The 14572-nt window shown below is 49.9% G+C and overlaps 1 protein-coding gene across 1 annotated transcript; it reads right to left on the minus strand.

Annotated features, from left to right (window-relative positions):
- Window positions 1-330: 330 nt before the first annotated feature.
- ZMYND12 (zinc finger MYND-type containing 12) lies at window positions 331-14522 on the minus strand. The gene is made up of 8 exons (XM_062593717.1): window positions 14422-14522; window positions 11947-12088; window positions 6872-7043; window positions 5738-5907; window positions 4232-4354; window positions 3242-3362; window positions 2093-2238; window positions 331-749 (listed from the first exon to the last, which is right to left on the minus strand). Exons 1-8 carry the CDS (start codon window positions 14520-14522, stop codon window positions 630-632), a joined length of 1095 nt encoding a protein of 364 aa, XP_062449701.1. The 3' UTR covers window positions 331-629.
- Between the last annotated feature and the right edge of the window lie 50 nt (window positions 14523-14572).

The raw sequence follows: 14572 nt of genomic DNA on the forward strand, positions 1-14572 counted from the left end.
ACCGGGTTCACGGCACAGCCTGAGCCTCTCCGGCTGCCTCCAGCTCCCTTCCCCAGCCCTGCATCTGTCTCCCGAATTCCCTTTAGCCCTTCTCCACCTTCACCCCGAGAGTCGTGCGGACCTTCCCCTTGCCCTGGGCGCATAGTCCCGGCGTTGTCCTTGTGGTCCCTCCTGCGTGCAGGTTCCCCCATGAATCTCGGAGCCCCTCAGTGCCCAGAGCTATGAGACTCCTCTAAAGCAGTGCAAAAAGGGGGAGAAAAGCCCTAACAACCCGCTAGCCTGGCCTTAGCTTCTGCACAGACGATGTGAGGACACGGGAGGCTCTTGCGCTTCTTTGTGCTGGCAGGTAGGTAATTATTTATTCACCTTGTGCTGGTTGTTCTTTTGATTCCCCACCTTCACCCTGAGTCATTGCACAACCATCCGCAGTGGCTGACCAGCACAGGAAAATCAACTAAAAGGACCATAAAGTTTAACTTTTCATTAACAGCTTGAGGTGGAAAAGGGACATGTGTAGAAAGACACCAGTAGCAGTAAGGACCTTCAGTTTGTAATGCATTTGCATTGTGTTGTCAGCAATCTAGTTAAATGGATGATCTAGCTAAACACCTACGTCTGGTAGAAATAGCTCATTTTTCGTAAAAAGGCTTGGACTTAATCAATTTTAACAAACGATCAACGGCCTCCAGAGAGTCTTGCTGGGGCAGTTGTTTCACCAGCTCGAAGGCTTTCACCCCCGCTTCCTGCGCCTGAAAAGAAACAGCAAAGACAAAACAACTGTCACGAATCTGACTTTTCTCAATGGGTACTTCAAATATCTGCGGAGGCTCCCTGGAACAGTCACGCTGGAGCATGTCCAGGCTCGCGCAACTCAGCCGCCTGCTTCGGAGGGTGACCTGTGCAAGCGGCTCTAGAGGAGGGAGGAAAGCTGCCAACAGATATCATTAAGGATCCAGTTGTGCAGAAGAGATTACCAACCCCAGCTCCCCCCCGCTGGAGATCATTACTTTCCGTCTGATAAAGCAGTTCGTGCGAGCATTCCCACATCTATCTGGGGAAAAAAACAGCTGCATTGGCTCAGTTTAATAAACTAAATCCCCCATTTCCCTTGGTAACTGTTCCAGTGATTAGACACTCAAAGCTTTGGCTTTTTCCTAATTTGAATTTGTCTACTTGTGTCTTCCAAACAGATTCTTATTCTGACTTTCTCTACTACCATCAAGAGATCATTAGTAATCCATATTTTCACCCTCTAAAAGACAGGCAGAAGAAATTGGAGGTTTTTGAATGCTTAGCCCAGGCAAAGAGGCTTGGCTTCCACCTGGTCACTGCTCAGCAATTTCTCAAAATCAGGTCTAATGCAGAAAATTGGGCTCTCCGAAGCTGGTCACATCTGAAAGTTTTAGCAACAAACACAAATACAGTGGTACAAATCCAAAACTGAACAAGAGAAGCCAATAGACTGGATCTATGTAGCAACACGGTGATGACAGTCTGGCTCACGGTGAGACACGCGCAGGGCCTGTATCTCACTCGCTGCCCAACAGGATCCACCAGGGATGGTGAGCAGAGATCAAGACTGCTCACCTTGGGGTCTATCAGCCCTGGCTGAGCGCAGACCGTGAGCTGGCCTCGTGCAGCACTACCAAGGCAGCTTTGTCCTGGGCTCTCCGGTGCCGCGAGGGAGCTGTCACCTTGGGAGAGGTGCCGGGTCAACGCGGACAGCCGGCTTGCGTTCCTTGTTTCGTGTGGTGGTGCCAGGGCTGAAACCGAGTTAGGGAACCCTCCTGGACCCAACCGACCCGGTGCAAAGCTGCAGAGGTCCAACTGCTTGGAGGTCCAGGCTCCAAGCAGCCTGCCCAAGGACACCCAGGTGGCTTTTGCAAGTGGATGTTCAAGCTGACTGCAAAGTCCTGCTAGCGACAGGCCTGCAGCGCTCACAAAGCCTGTGATTCTGTTTGATAGGGAGCATAAAACATCCCACAGGTTCACTGAGGCAAAGGCTACTTGAGCAAACGTTACTGTATGAATATAAAACGGTGTAATCAACCTTTCACTGAAGACAAAGCAGTTATCACCGGGTGAAACGTACCTTTGATAAATCCATGCTCATGTAATAAAGCATTGCAAGAGAATGCAAAACTTTAGCAGTTTCATCACGCTGTTGCTTTGGTGCCTGTTCTCTGAAATCTAATATTGCATTCAGTGCTTGAATTGCTTCTGCTTGCTGGGCTTCAGCTGCATCAAGAAAGAAATAATTTTGTTGGCTGCATGTGTGTGAGATAATACATTCAAAATTGTCCAATTATCTCTCCTAGACATCAAAAGCCTTTGCACTACAAGCATCAACGTGGTATTCCAGCTCCATGCAAATTCCATATCCATTAACAGATATCTTTTCATCCAGTCAGTAATTGTGTTGATAAGCCTTTAGTAAGGATGTTGAGTCATAACAGCTGCATGAAAAGAGCAGATTTCATATTGCTGTCATGACCGAAGATGGTATCAGGTAGCCCTGTCTTGGTGTGGTTTTTACTGCAGCAACTACTGATGGAGAGAAAGCCATGTCAGGGAATCCACAGAAACATTTTTCTTCTCTGGCAATGCTCTTATCATCACACATGCCAGAAGACAAGCAACATGCTCTAGTCTGACTTTGGTGGAGTGTAGGGCAGTACCATGAGCTCCAGCATATTTCCTAATGCTTCATCCAGTTTCCTTTACATGTCACAAGTGAGAAATTCCCTAGCTCGGCATTTGAGAGTATTTTCCAGGTTAATACACCCAACTACTAGCACGTGGTATCCCATCGTGTCAGACTGCTTCAGAAGATGGAGTTGTAAAGCTGCCTAAGTGAGATGAAATGTCACTTTTGCATAATTAAATGGAGACAAAAAAATGGAAGGTAAATGAGAGTCTTGAAGCAGGATTGAATTCTGAAAGATAAAATCTCCTATCACTAAAATTGCCTGGAGTGCAGTGAAAAGCCACAGGTAAACAAAAAAGGGAAAATACTGCAAGGGTGTGTTTCCATCTGAACACTCCTGTTTCTAAAGTGGCCTCACTTGTTCCACCCAGGATTATCCACTGAGCATCAGTTTCAGAAACACCTGTGACCCCTGATTAAATTTGGTCTACGGAAGCATCAGGGACAAAACAACCCAGTAAAATAAGAGCACTGAGATGTTTGGGCTCTTTCGAGTCCTGCCTGCAAACTCTTCTGCGGAACAGTGCTACTTACTCAGATGATCTTTGCCAACCTCCCTGTCCTCGTCGAACGGGGACGCTTCTGCTTGCGACTTGAGTATTTGCTCCTGTGTTTGAACTGACTTCATGAGGAAGGCATGCCAGATGGCAGTCACCTACCAGGAAGGGAACGGGAATTATTTCGTTTGTATTACCACTGGCTATGGAGCGCCTGGTGCTGCAGGGCATGCTGCTTACAGACCAACAGGCTCCTAACACGACAACCTGGGCACCTGCCGGTCAGCGAGCTGGCTGCCGCCACGCAGGACGCTTCGGGTGGAGATCTGCTGCTCTTCCTGCAGTGGGACTTCTAGCTGGAAGCTTCCTTTGCCACCTGACTATTAATTATCATCGCACTTGAGAAAATTTAACTAACCCTTTAACTAAAAGCAAATTTGGCCGAAGCTTGCAAAGGGAATGGAGGCAGACTGCACAACTGCGAAACCCTTGCTTCTGTAGGAAATCAGGCTAAATGAAAAAGGCTCGTTTTTCAGTTAACTTGCACAATGCAAGTTTAAGTAACTAGGGAGATTAGACAGTTACTTCCCTTGCACGATAATCCCATCCTGACAAGCTCTTACTGGTGGAAATTTTCACTGATACTCAGCTTAAATTTCACATGGTTCCATCACACCCCATTAGTGCTCAGCTACTCTTCCTCGGCTGTGGAAACTCCTGGGCCACCTTTTCTACCTGGGGGACTATCTTTAACCTCTGCCAGGGTATTTGGTAACAAAGCCATTTTTTTAACACAGTTTGGCTGCCCAAATTGGAGACTGCAACTTCAATGACACGTTTTTACCTATCCTGGCTGTAACTCAGAGGAATATTTATCTATGAAAAGTGTTTGAGATTGATGCTAGAAGGAAACACTGACGCTTGATGTGGTCACAGTCATCCTAAAGGCAGTCAGGAACAAGGAAACACTGGAAAGAGCACAAGAAATAAAACTAAGAAATATCAGATGAGCTTTGGCTTTACTAACCTCAGCATAGAGTGAGTTTACTACATCCATTTTGTTCTGGCGAAGGAAAATATCAGCCATGTGGAAATATTCTCCAGCTGTCTGAATGGCACGTGGTCCAAATGCACAACTAGCAAGGTAAATCTGAAATCAGCGTTTTCAGAAATTGCACAAGTTCAGTGTTCATATCAAAACCTGGGAAAATTTTCATTACGGGTTATTATTATAGAGTATTTCTTCTTTTTCTGCACAGGTATAGCATTAGTCATACCTGATTACAGTTGTAAAGTGTGGTACTAAAAAGAAAAGGGATATTTTCTAGTCTCTATGGAGGAATTCACGCCCCAGCCCAGTCCCCCGCTAGCGCTATTCCCTGCTTGCGCAGACCTCCTGATTGTGGCGTGTTACCCCGGTGAATCACGGTCGGGTTCCACCCGTCCTCCTCGCGCCGCGCAGCCCTTACGTCTCGCTTCTTTAAAAGCCGGACCGGCCTCAGCTCCGGGGCTCTCGGGTGGCGCAGCCGGAGCCTTCCCCGTCCCGGAGCCCCAGCGCGGCGTGGGGAGGGCAGCAGGAGCGCCGTGCTGCATTCCAGCTATTCTGAGCTGACGTGTGACTCTCAGCAGATCTGGGACACGCCACCGGAGTTCAAGCGGGTCTTGTGCTGCTCTGGCAGAGACTAGCTGCACTAATAGCAAAAACCTCCTCCCGGAGGCCTTGCCAGGCCCTGCATCCAGGGTACCTAACCAGAATGTCTCCTGATGGGCTTACAGACTAAACCAAGTCAAGGGTGTAGATATTATAACAGAAAAGGTCTAATTCTCCTCTATCACAAGTCAGCGTTTACATCCCCACAAAGCTGTTGTAAAAGGCTGCCACCAAACCCAGCAGCCGCGGACGTTCGTCACTCCGCGCTGGGTAAATTTAGTCTATACGTGATACAGACAAATGGTAAATCGGGGAGGTCATCTCCCTTTGGGGGATTAAATGACAGGCAATGCATCTCAGGAACACAATTGGAAATAACCATTTCCAATTTGATAGACTTCTTTCGCAGCCAAAAAGATTGAATCAGGGAGGCTGTTATTGAACCGGCCATTTAAATAGTTAAATAAACAATTCATTAAATACGAGTTGAAAGAGAATTGCCGCCTAACAGAAAGTATTAAGGAAAATGACAGTCAAAATGAAGTAACTTATCTGCTGAACAAAAGGCAACTATACCAAGTTGTGGTAGAAATGTCTATTCGTCTCAAGACCACAACAAAGCTGATAGATGACTCTACAAGCAGGTGTAGCAAAGGGAAGGTATACACAGCTCAAGGGAATAAAGATGACTGCTAAAACACAACTTTGGATAAGCACAGATACGCAGGTGCCCGAGACCCAGACAATTCTCGTTTTCTTAATGCCTTTACCCTCCCGATACCTAAAATCAATATTACAGATGTGTCTGCTGGGGTTTTCATGGCAATCTGGCACAGCTAAAGGAAGGGAAACCGCACTGCTTCTGCGTTTTAACTGGCTTACGTCATTGGCCAGGTGATACGCAGCCTGCTCGAGGTTTCCTTTAGCGGCATAGAGAAGACCCAGATCCCGATGCAGTTTGTGCTGAATGGCAAGGCTGCAGTCTGGAGTTTTGAGGACAACCCACTGAGCTTGGGAGAGATACGTAGTTGCCTGCATAAGACAGTCAGCACCTGAAACGGCACGTAGAAATAAGCAGGATGCAAGCCGAGAGCATTTTATTTTTAGAAATGTAGAAAACGTTGCCCATTTTCCCATTGTGCTAGCTTGAGAAATCTAGTTTGCGGGTTCCCCACTACTCTGCTGAATGCTCCTTAGTCAAACAAGCGTTCAAAACCTAATTTACAGGCAAATGAGTGTCTAGAGCTACAAGAGAAGGCAAAAACTACTTATCGTCCAATATCACTGAGAAGTGTGTTCAAAACAGTTCTAGTTAGCTACAGTGACTAATGATTTGTGTATTATCATACTTGAATTACTGAGTTTTTTTTCCCTTTCTCCACCCCATTTAAGACAATTCTTGAGACTACTCAATTTTGCTAGAAGAGCATCATGCTTGCTACCGGAATAGTAATGATTTGCAATGATTTCTCCGTCCTTCATGCAGCTGAAAAAAGTGATTCTCCACATGCAGGTTTCTAACTTTTTTTTCCCCTTTTTTTATACAAAGCATACAGCCAAGGAGAAAAAGGAGCACAATCTTTAGGTAGAGCTCACTCTTGTGAACAAGCTGAGGTGTTCCTCTGGCGCAACAACCTCAGAAACGTTTGCCGGTCCCCTGAGATCAAGAGCCCAAACAACCACCCTCGGGAACTTAATGCTTCTGAGAGTCACACGAAGCCACAGAAGCAAAGAGCAGATTTTCAGACTGCTTCTCTTGCGTGATTAGGAAGAGATGGGGAAAAGATTTTCCTCCCGTTGCCTGATCCCTCATCGCTTTCTCAGAGGCGCGCACAAAAAGGTGGGTGACCTCTCAAATCTCTCCGGAATGCCCTTGAGGAAGGGCAGGGTAGAGACACGGTGCAATGTTGAAAGGCAGAGCTTATCCTTTCCTGATAAATGGTAAAAGGAAACCAGAAACCTGACCCCCAGGGAGGTCCTGCCCTTGCCAACGTTGCTATTTAGACCAATACTTACCAATGCAGGCCTCGGCCAAGATGAGATAAGCAGGCACCACATCCACAGAGTATGAGCCATACACGCGAATGCTGAAACGCAGTGCTTGCAAACCTGCAGGTATTGCGTTTCCAGGCTTTCCTTCAAGAATAAACTTCTGGGCTGTGCTATACGCAAGATCGATTATGTGTTTCTACAAGGAAAGATAGTAACGGAACAGAGTGAGCAAAGGATAAGGAAGGATGATAAGCGAGGTCTCTTTTTACATTTCAGCTGTTTGCAAACTGTTAACAGTGACTGTAATTTTAATTGCATCTGTAATTAATGGATGGAAATTAGAACTGTCATATCAGAGCCTGGATTTCATTCCTACCTCTAGTAGGAACAACCTCAGGCAATCTCTTAGATCATGTGATGTTTTAGGAGATGAAGAACCCTTGAAGCCTGTGAAGAAACGGCTAAGTCTGCAGCAATAAAAGCTGTGAAGCACAAAAAATGAGCATCACAAGACCATAGAAAAGATTAGGCAAAGGGGCTACAGCAGGGTTTTGCTGACAGTGATAATGATGACTCAGAGCAGGCAGCAGAGCGTAGCATATGGTTTGCCAAGGTAGTACCCAGCACGGCACATCTCCAGCCGCAAGAGACCTTGTAAGCAAGGAGACTGCTCTTCACTGAGTGCTGCAGCACGATGGCAGGAGATCTGTGTGCATCTGGGACATAGGCATCTTCTTCCCACCCTCTTGTGGCCAGTTCCGGCCTCCAAAGGCTGCTGAGCTCTTGGTACTTTTTGACACAGAGCCTGGAAAGCTGGTCAAAATCAGGAAACCTTAACACAGCACTGTCCTCATGCATCTCCAGTGCCTGAGCTTGGTTTGGTGACCAAGCAGCTTCTGCAACATTTCTGTTTGCTGCCAGAAACCATGATGTTTCCTTCCATACAGTTGCTTTCTGTCTTTTGCTACTGCTAGCAGTGTTTGCCACGCTTAGACTTTTTACCCTCTGCAGCATTTTATCTCTTTATCAGCTCCATAAACACATCTCCACTTGAATGCTTCTTCCTTGCTGGAGCTCTGCTGCGACTGTAGAGGCTGTGTCCCCACAGCACACTGAAGGACACCCACGAAAAGGAGCCAGAATGCTTAGATTCATCTCTTTGCTTTCACTGCAGTTGTTGTAAGTTCTCAACACTTCCATATTAGCTTTTCAAGCTTGGCAGACAGAAGACTGCTCGCAAATTAATTGGGTTGCTGGTGCATCTAGCCATGGTAAGTCAGCAAGGTGCTTTTCTCTTGCTAGGAGGCACAGGCAGGCCTGCGCAGTGAGCGCGTGCAGAACATACCATTTTACCTCTTTGCAGGCTCTGCCTTGGCTGGTGTTTTCCAGCTGTGGCTGAGCGGAGGGCAGAAAAAGCAAACTGAGTGCTTTTAGAGGTCAGTTTATGGCTTTGGCATTTTGGTGGGCTTGAAGTGGTCAGAGAGGCAAAGAATTTACTGTGGGCGAAGCAGCAGCTTGGGGACAGGGAATCTGAAGAAGAGCCTGAGTGCTCCCTGGAGATCCCGGCTGGTCCAGCTAAATGAGAACTGTGCAGAACAGACCTCAAAATAATAGTTCCTGCTGCAACGGGGACAGTCAAGAGCAGGAAAACACAGCCATCATCACCTCCTTAGCTCCTGAACCACCAGGAGATACACGAGGGAATGCCCCAAAACCAAACTGTGCTGCAGGAGCATGTGCTGCTCAGGAGAAAGTCAGCACGTGGTCAAGGCAAAAAGCCTTAAAAGCTATTAATTATCAGGCTGCCTTTTCTATCCTTGCCACTTGCTTTCTGCTGCAGCTGACACCAGCATTGGTAAACGAGCGTCAAACATTGTCATCCGGGGAGGCGTTTGAGGTCAGCATCATTCTCTTTTTATCGCTTTTCAATAGGATCATCGTGGCCTCCCACGATGGGATCTATTTTAAGGCATCTGGAGGGAGAACAAGCTAGTGGTTGGATGCTCTGCACAGCAGAAAGGCAGGAGACAACAGAACCCCCTCGCAGCACTGAACATTTAAGCCTGCATGCTAGTAAGCCTGGGGGGATCAATAGCTTTGACCCCACGCTGTTTTTTTTATCTTGCTTATAGCCCCACCTCCTGCAAACCTGCACCCTTTGGGCTCTTTTCATGTGTGTTGCAATTACAGAGATTTCTCTGAAGATGCCCCCATGCAGTTTTTCCCATTTACGGTTTGAGGAGGCCGAGGACCCCAGCTCTGCTTTAGGCAGGATCAGGGTGTGGGGAGCACACGTGGCATTCATTTACTCACTCGCAGGTACCACCGGCGATGGCACGCTTGAACAAAAGTACGATTTTAAAAGGAAGCCAGGCTTCCAATCAGTTTGACTGTGGGCCCTTTGAGTTAAAACTTGCAAACAGCAGGGCAAGCATTGGTGCTGCAGGACTGCTGTAGCTAGCTGAGGTGTGGATCTTTTCCCATATCCAGGGGCTGCGGTACGCTGATGTCACGTAGGCAGGTGAGGGTATCCTACAAACAGAAACTTGGAGTTTTGTCAGCTCGAAGGTACTGTCTGCAGACATCCCCACAGCTATGTTGACAACAGCAGATTTCTATCAACAAAGCTTTGGAGTACAGACAAGGTATGAAACTCATACCCTCCCTGCTCTTATCTTAATGCACCTTCTCTCAGGCCAAAGGGCATTTTGATGTGCACAAGCTTTCCCGTGTCCTGACTGAGGCTAAAGTTGTGTGTTTTTCAAATAAACACCGGGCAGGAGTTTGAAGTACAACAGAAATGTTCAAGAAATAATAAACCTCTGTGCTGGCTTTGAACAGAAGTTTTTTTTTCTCTGATTGTCAGGAGACTATGTAGCTTTCCCTTAAGCTTCAAAGAAGGCTCACTTTTGTTGGCTCTATGAATAGGAAAATGAAGCCAGCAAGATGGGGCATTTTAAATAATCTCGCCCTCTGCATACTGCTCTTCTGACACTTGTCAGTTAGCCTAGGCTAAACCTTGTCTGCAGCAGTTTCCCTGTACCTTGCTGTACAAACTCAAGGTGGACTTCATTTGTGGGCTAGCACCTGTAATCTTGCTGTGGAAGAAAGCATGTTTCTGCTCTTTTCACATATTGATTTCTCTTGCAAGAGAGAAGGAAGACAAGGTGCCACTCCATGGACTGCAAATTTCTTTTATTTAAATTGTCTGGAAGAGATGAAACTCATAGAATGAATGTAATCAGAGTTGTTAAAAATCCTACATACATCTCTATTAAGGAAAAAAAATCAGAGCCTGCTGCCCATGTTTTTTTCCCCATGAAATCAATCCAAGCCTTGGCTCAAGTTGCAGTTTTGCAGTTGCTATGTGCCAACCTAGGTGCGCACTTCAATCAAAAGGAGAAAGTCTCCTTTTACCTCCTTCCTTACCAGCCCCATGTTCCTACTGCTTCCCTTGTAACCTAATTAAAACAATTATTTCCAGTTGGATTAGTTCCTTGATCTGGTCATCATGTGGTCTTTTGTAATGCATAAGCATAAATCTAGTTCCTAGAAAATCAATAATGTAATAACAGATGCTTTCAACATCAGCATTCAACCTGTTGATAAAGTTTCTTGGAAAAAGGAAAGCCTCAACACTTAAGTATGGGGGGGGGGGGGGAAGTACCACTACTCCAGTAAGACCAATTTAGTTTTGCTTCCTTGTAGATTTTAGAAAATATTAACTGGAACTGCGATGAATTAGGAGCTTTTTTTTTTTTTTTTTTTTTTTTTTGACACTGACTGTGTGTGATGCAATTGCTCCCTCCAGAACAACTGTGCAACCAAGAAGTTCGCTTCTGTCATGAACAAAGCCTCTTTTTCCTATGTTCAGAGTGCCTTTTCAAGTCTCCCAACACTGCAATTATAACCTGCCCTATATGTTCAGATAATGGTCTCTTGCCTTTACATTATTACTGCCACACTCATAGTTTCTAGGAGATATGGTTATAACATCTTATCTGGACTTTTATCAACAATCTTTCGGTTGAAGAATCCTTTCAGTCAGAAAGGATTTTTCAAAAATGAACTCAGTAGTCAGTGCACAGTTCCTATGAAACTTAAATTTGCTACCTAAATTCTATCACAGGCCTTTAATAAGCAGGACCTTTTTCTACGCAGGTTCAATCCCTTTCAGGCCTTTTCTTTCTGCATGCTACCAAGAAGGCCTGCAGCAACCAGCCAGTCACCAAAACACTCCACCTAGCAGAGAAACAATCTTAAAAACAATACAATATATTATTAAATAAGATGTACAATTCAGAAGATTAATGATGTTCTCAGTGGCACTGCTTGATTGTTACTGTCTCACTTTTAGCTGTTGTGTTGTCCTATTGTTCTGTGATGCAAAGGAGTTAGGCAAAGACAGAAAGGTAATTATTTTTATGGGAAAGATCATTCTAGTAGTAGATGTATTAGGGTGGGTTATTTTATTTCATCAGTGTTGTGGAAAGGCAGATTCTGCCACCCCACAAACAAAAAATAAAGAGTTTAAACTTCCCAAGCTGGAAAGGAGCTGAACGTCTGTCCATCCCAGGAGGCCAAAAAGCAGAATACTTAGCAGGAAAGTGTTTAAAGTAGTCCAAGACAATAAAGGGAGGGGGCTTTTTCTTTGCCCTCTCATTTGGGAAAGGAGGATCCCTCTCACTGGTGAAGGAGGGGAGACTCTGTAAGAACCAAAAATCAGCTGGGTCAGAAATGAACTTGACTGATTGCCTTTGCAAGGCTGGAAAAGGTAGCGATCAGGGAGTGCTGCTACCAGGCCAAGGAGGAGGAAGCTCAGGACTTTGAGGCAGGACTGCTAAAAGGCAAGAGGCTTGCAGAGCTGGTGAGAGGATGTTCCCACTCCTTCCCAGACAATGCATGCTAAATATTGGTTTTTATTGCTGAGTTTAGTTTCTTGGTCTTTAAAACAAAATTAAACAAAGTACTGATTAACCAACCAGATGGTTGGTTACCAATACCCAATACCGCATACATCAAAATAAAGGAATAGAAGATCTAATTAAATTTCGCTGGTAGCACTTTGAGGTGGTATTCTTTTTTTTTCTTGTACATACCTGCCTGTTCAGCAGCTGTTCCATGCCATGTTTTCTTTCTTTTTCAGAACTGAAAAAAGGTAAGGGCGTATGGATCGGAATCAGCAGCTGGCATATTCTCTCATGGATGCTAACCCAGTCAGCTTTCTGATGATCTACATCACTAATAAAATAAGGGAAGAATAATAGTTTTGTTTACTTAGAAACGATGCGAAGAAACGTAATTGCCTGTGGTTTTTTTTTCTTCTGGACTTTCACCAAAACATTTACCCACAGCAGCCACCGGTCTATAATTTCTGTTACTTCGTTCCATTACGGAGCAAATAACGCATACTCGATATTCCTAAACAGGAAGACTGTGCTCCCGAGCCAAGTCACAAGAGGGAGCGCGATTCTGCGAGCATGCTAGGGCCCTCCTTAGAAATCAGCGGAGAAAACTCCTGGTAAAGTTTGGTTTCAGCAAATGCCTCACTCTTGGCATTGCAGTATGCAGGGGTAAAAAAACCCACCACCACCACAAACCCTCCCCCCCCCCGCAAATGAAACCAGACCAACCCCAAGCCAGCCTTGTGAAGCTAATGAAATACACTGCTCAGGTATGGCTCCACTGAGCGCGCTGCGCAAGGCAGCCAGGCACCTCCTCGCGCTGCCGCTTTATTGCCGAAGGCGCTAGCACAAGCGAGGAGAAACATCCCCACGCGCGCAGGGCGACGCCGTCGAGCGGGAGCGACTGTTACAGACCCTGCCGCCCTCGCGGCTCCCGTCACGGTGCGCGAAACGCACAGCGAACGGGGAGCCCTGCGAACGGGGAGCCCTGCAGAGCGAACGGGTTTCTCCCAGCAGACGCAGCGCGCCGCGAGGCTTCGCGTTGACGGCCCCGAGCGCGAGGCTGAGGCCGAGCCGCGCTGCAGGGGAGGTGGCTCGGGGCCTCTCCGCAGCTGTGCTTGCTGGGCCCCGTCTGGCGGGCCTCGTCCGTGCTTCCCCTGGGCGTCCTCGGGGCGCCTCGAACGTTGTCCCTGCGCCCCGGGGCTTGTCCCGCTCCCTTGGGGCTCGTCCCCACATGTCGGGGCTCGTCCCTGCACCCCGGGCGCTCATCCCCACACGTCGGGGCTCGTGCCCACACGTCGGGCGCTCGTCCCCGCTCCCCCAGGGCTTGTCCCCACACGTCGGTGCTTGTCCCTGCACCCCGGGCGCTCATCCCCACACGTCGGGGCTCGTTCCCACACATCGGGGCTCGTCCCTGCGCCCCGGGCGCTCGTCCCCGCTCCCCCGGGGCTCGTCCCCACACGTCGGGGCTCGTCCCTGCACCCCGGGCGCTCATCCCCACACGTCGGGGCTCGTTCCCACACATCGGGGCTCGTCCCTGCACGCCGGGCGCTCATCCCCGCTCCCCCGGGGCTCGTCCCCACACGTCGGGGCTCGTCCCTGCACCCCGGGCGCTCATCCCCACATGTCGGGGCTCGTGCCCACATGTCGGGCGCTCGTCCCTGCACGCCGGGTGCTCGTCCCCGCTCCCCCGGGGCTTGTCCCCACACGTCGGGGCTCATCCCTGCGCCCCGGGCGCTCGTCCCCGCTCCCCCGGGGCTTGTCCCCACACGTCGGGGCTCATCCCTGCGCCCCGGGCGCTCGTCCCCGCTCCCCCGGGGCTTGTCCCCACACGTCGGGGCTCATCCCTGCGCCCCGGGCGCTCGTCCCCGCTCACCCGGGGCTTGTCCCCACACGTCGGGGCTCGTCCCTGCACCCCGGGCGCTCGTCCCCGCTCCCCCAGGGCTTGTCCCCACACGTCGGTGCTTGTCCCTGCACCCCGGGCGCTCATCCCCACACGTCGGGGCTCGTTCCCACACATCGGGGCTCGTCCCTGCGCCCCGGGCGCTCGTCCCCGCTCCCTCGGGGCTCGTCCCCACACGTCGGGGCTCGTCCCTGCACCCCGGGCGCTCATCCCCACACGTCGGGGCTCGTTCCCACACATCGGGGCTCGTCCCTGCACGCCGGGCGCTCATCCCCGCTCCCCCGGGGCTCGTCCCCACACGTCGGGGCTCGTCCCTGCACCCCGGGCGCTCATCCCCACATGTCGGGGCTCGTGCCCACATGTCGGGCGCTCGTCCCTGCACGCCGGGTGCTCGTCCCCGCTCCCCCGGGGCTTGTCCCCACACGTCGGGGCTCGTCCCTGCACCCCGGGCGCTCGTCCCCGCTCACCCGGGGCTTGTCCCCACACGTCGGGGCTCGTCCCTGCGCCCCGGGCGCTCGTCCCCGCTCCCCCGGGGCTTGTCCCCACACATCGGGGCTCGTCCCTGCGCCCCGGGCGCTCGTCCCCGCTCCCTCGGGGCTTGTTCCCACATGTCGGGGCTCATGCCCGCTCCCCAGGGGCTTGTCCCCACACATCGGGGCTCACGCCCGCTCCCCCGGGGCTCGTCCCCACACGCCGGCTCGTCCCCGCTCCCTAGGCCACGTCCCCGGCGCCCCGGGGCCCCGCCGCCGCCCGCGGCGGCCGCTCACCAGTAGTAGACGCGGGCGCAGCGGGCGCAGCAGCGCCGCGCCGCCGCCCCGCACAGCTCGCAGCCGCGCCGCCCGCCGCGAGGCCCCGCCGCCGCCGCCATGTCGGGCGGCGCGTTGCCGTGGCGACGCGGCGCTTCCGGCGGAAGGGGCG

The sequence above is a fragment of the Rhea pennata genome, chromosome 22, assembly GCF_028389875.1.
Source record: "Rhea pennata isolate bPtePen1 chromosome 22, bPtePen1.pri, whole genome shotgun sequence".
NCBI classification, from domain to species: domain Eukaryota; kingdom Metazoa; phylum Chordata; class Aves; order Rheiformes; family Rheidae; genus Rhea; species Rhea pennata.

Coding starts and splice junctions, on each gene's coding strand:
- ZMYND12 (XM_062593717.1), bottom strand. CDS start 14,522: ATGGCGGCGGCGGCGGGGCCTCGCGGCGGGCGGCGCGGCTGCGAGCTG. Junction 5,908..6,871: donor CTTGGCCGAGGCCTGCATTG/GTAAGTATTGGT, acceptor GTGCCGTTTCAG/GTGCTGACTGTCTTATGCAG. Junction 4,355..5,737: donor CGTATCACCTGGCCAATGAC/GTAAGCCAGTTA, acceptor CGCTGATTTCAG/ATTTACCTTGCTAGTTGTGC.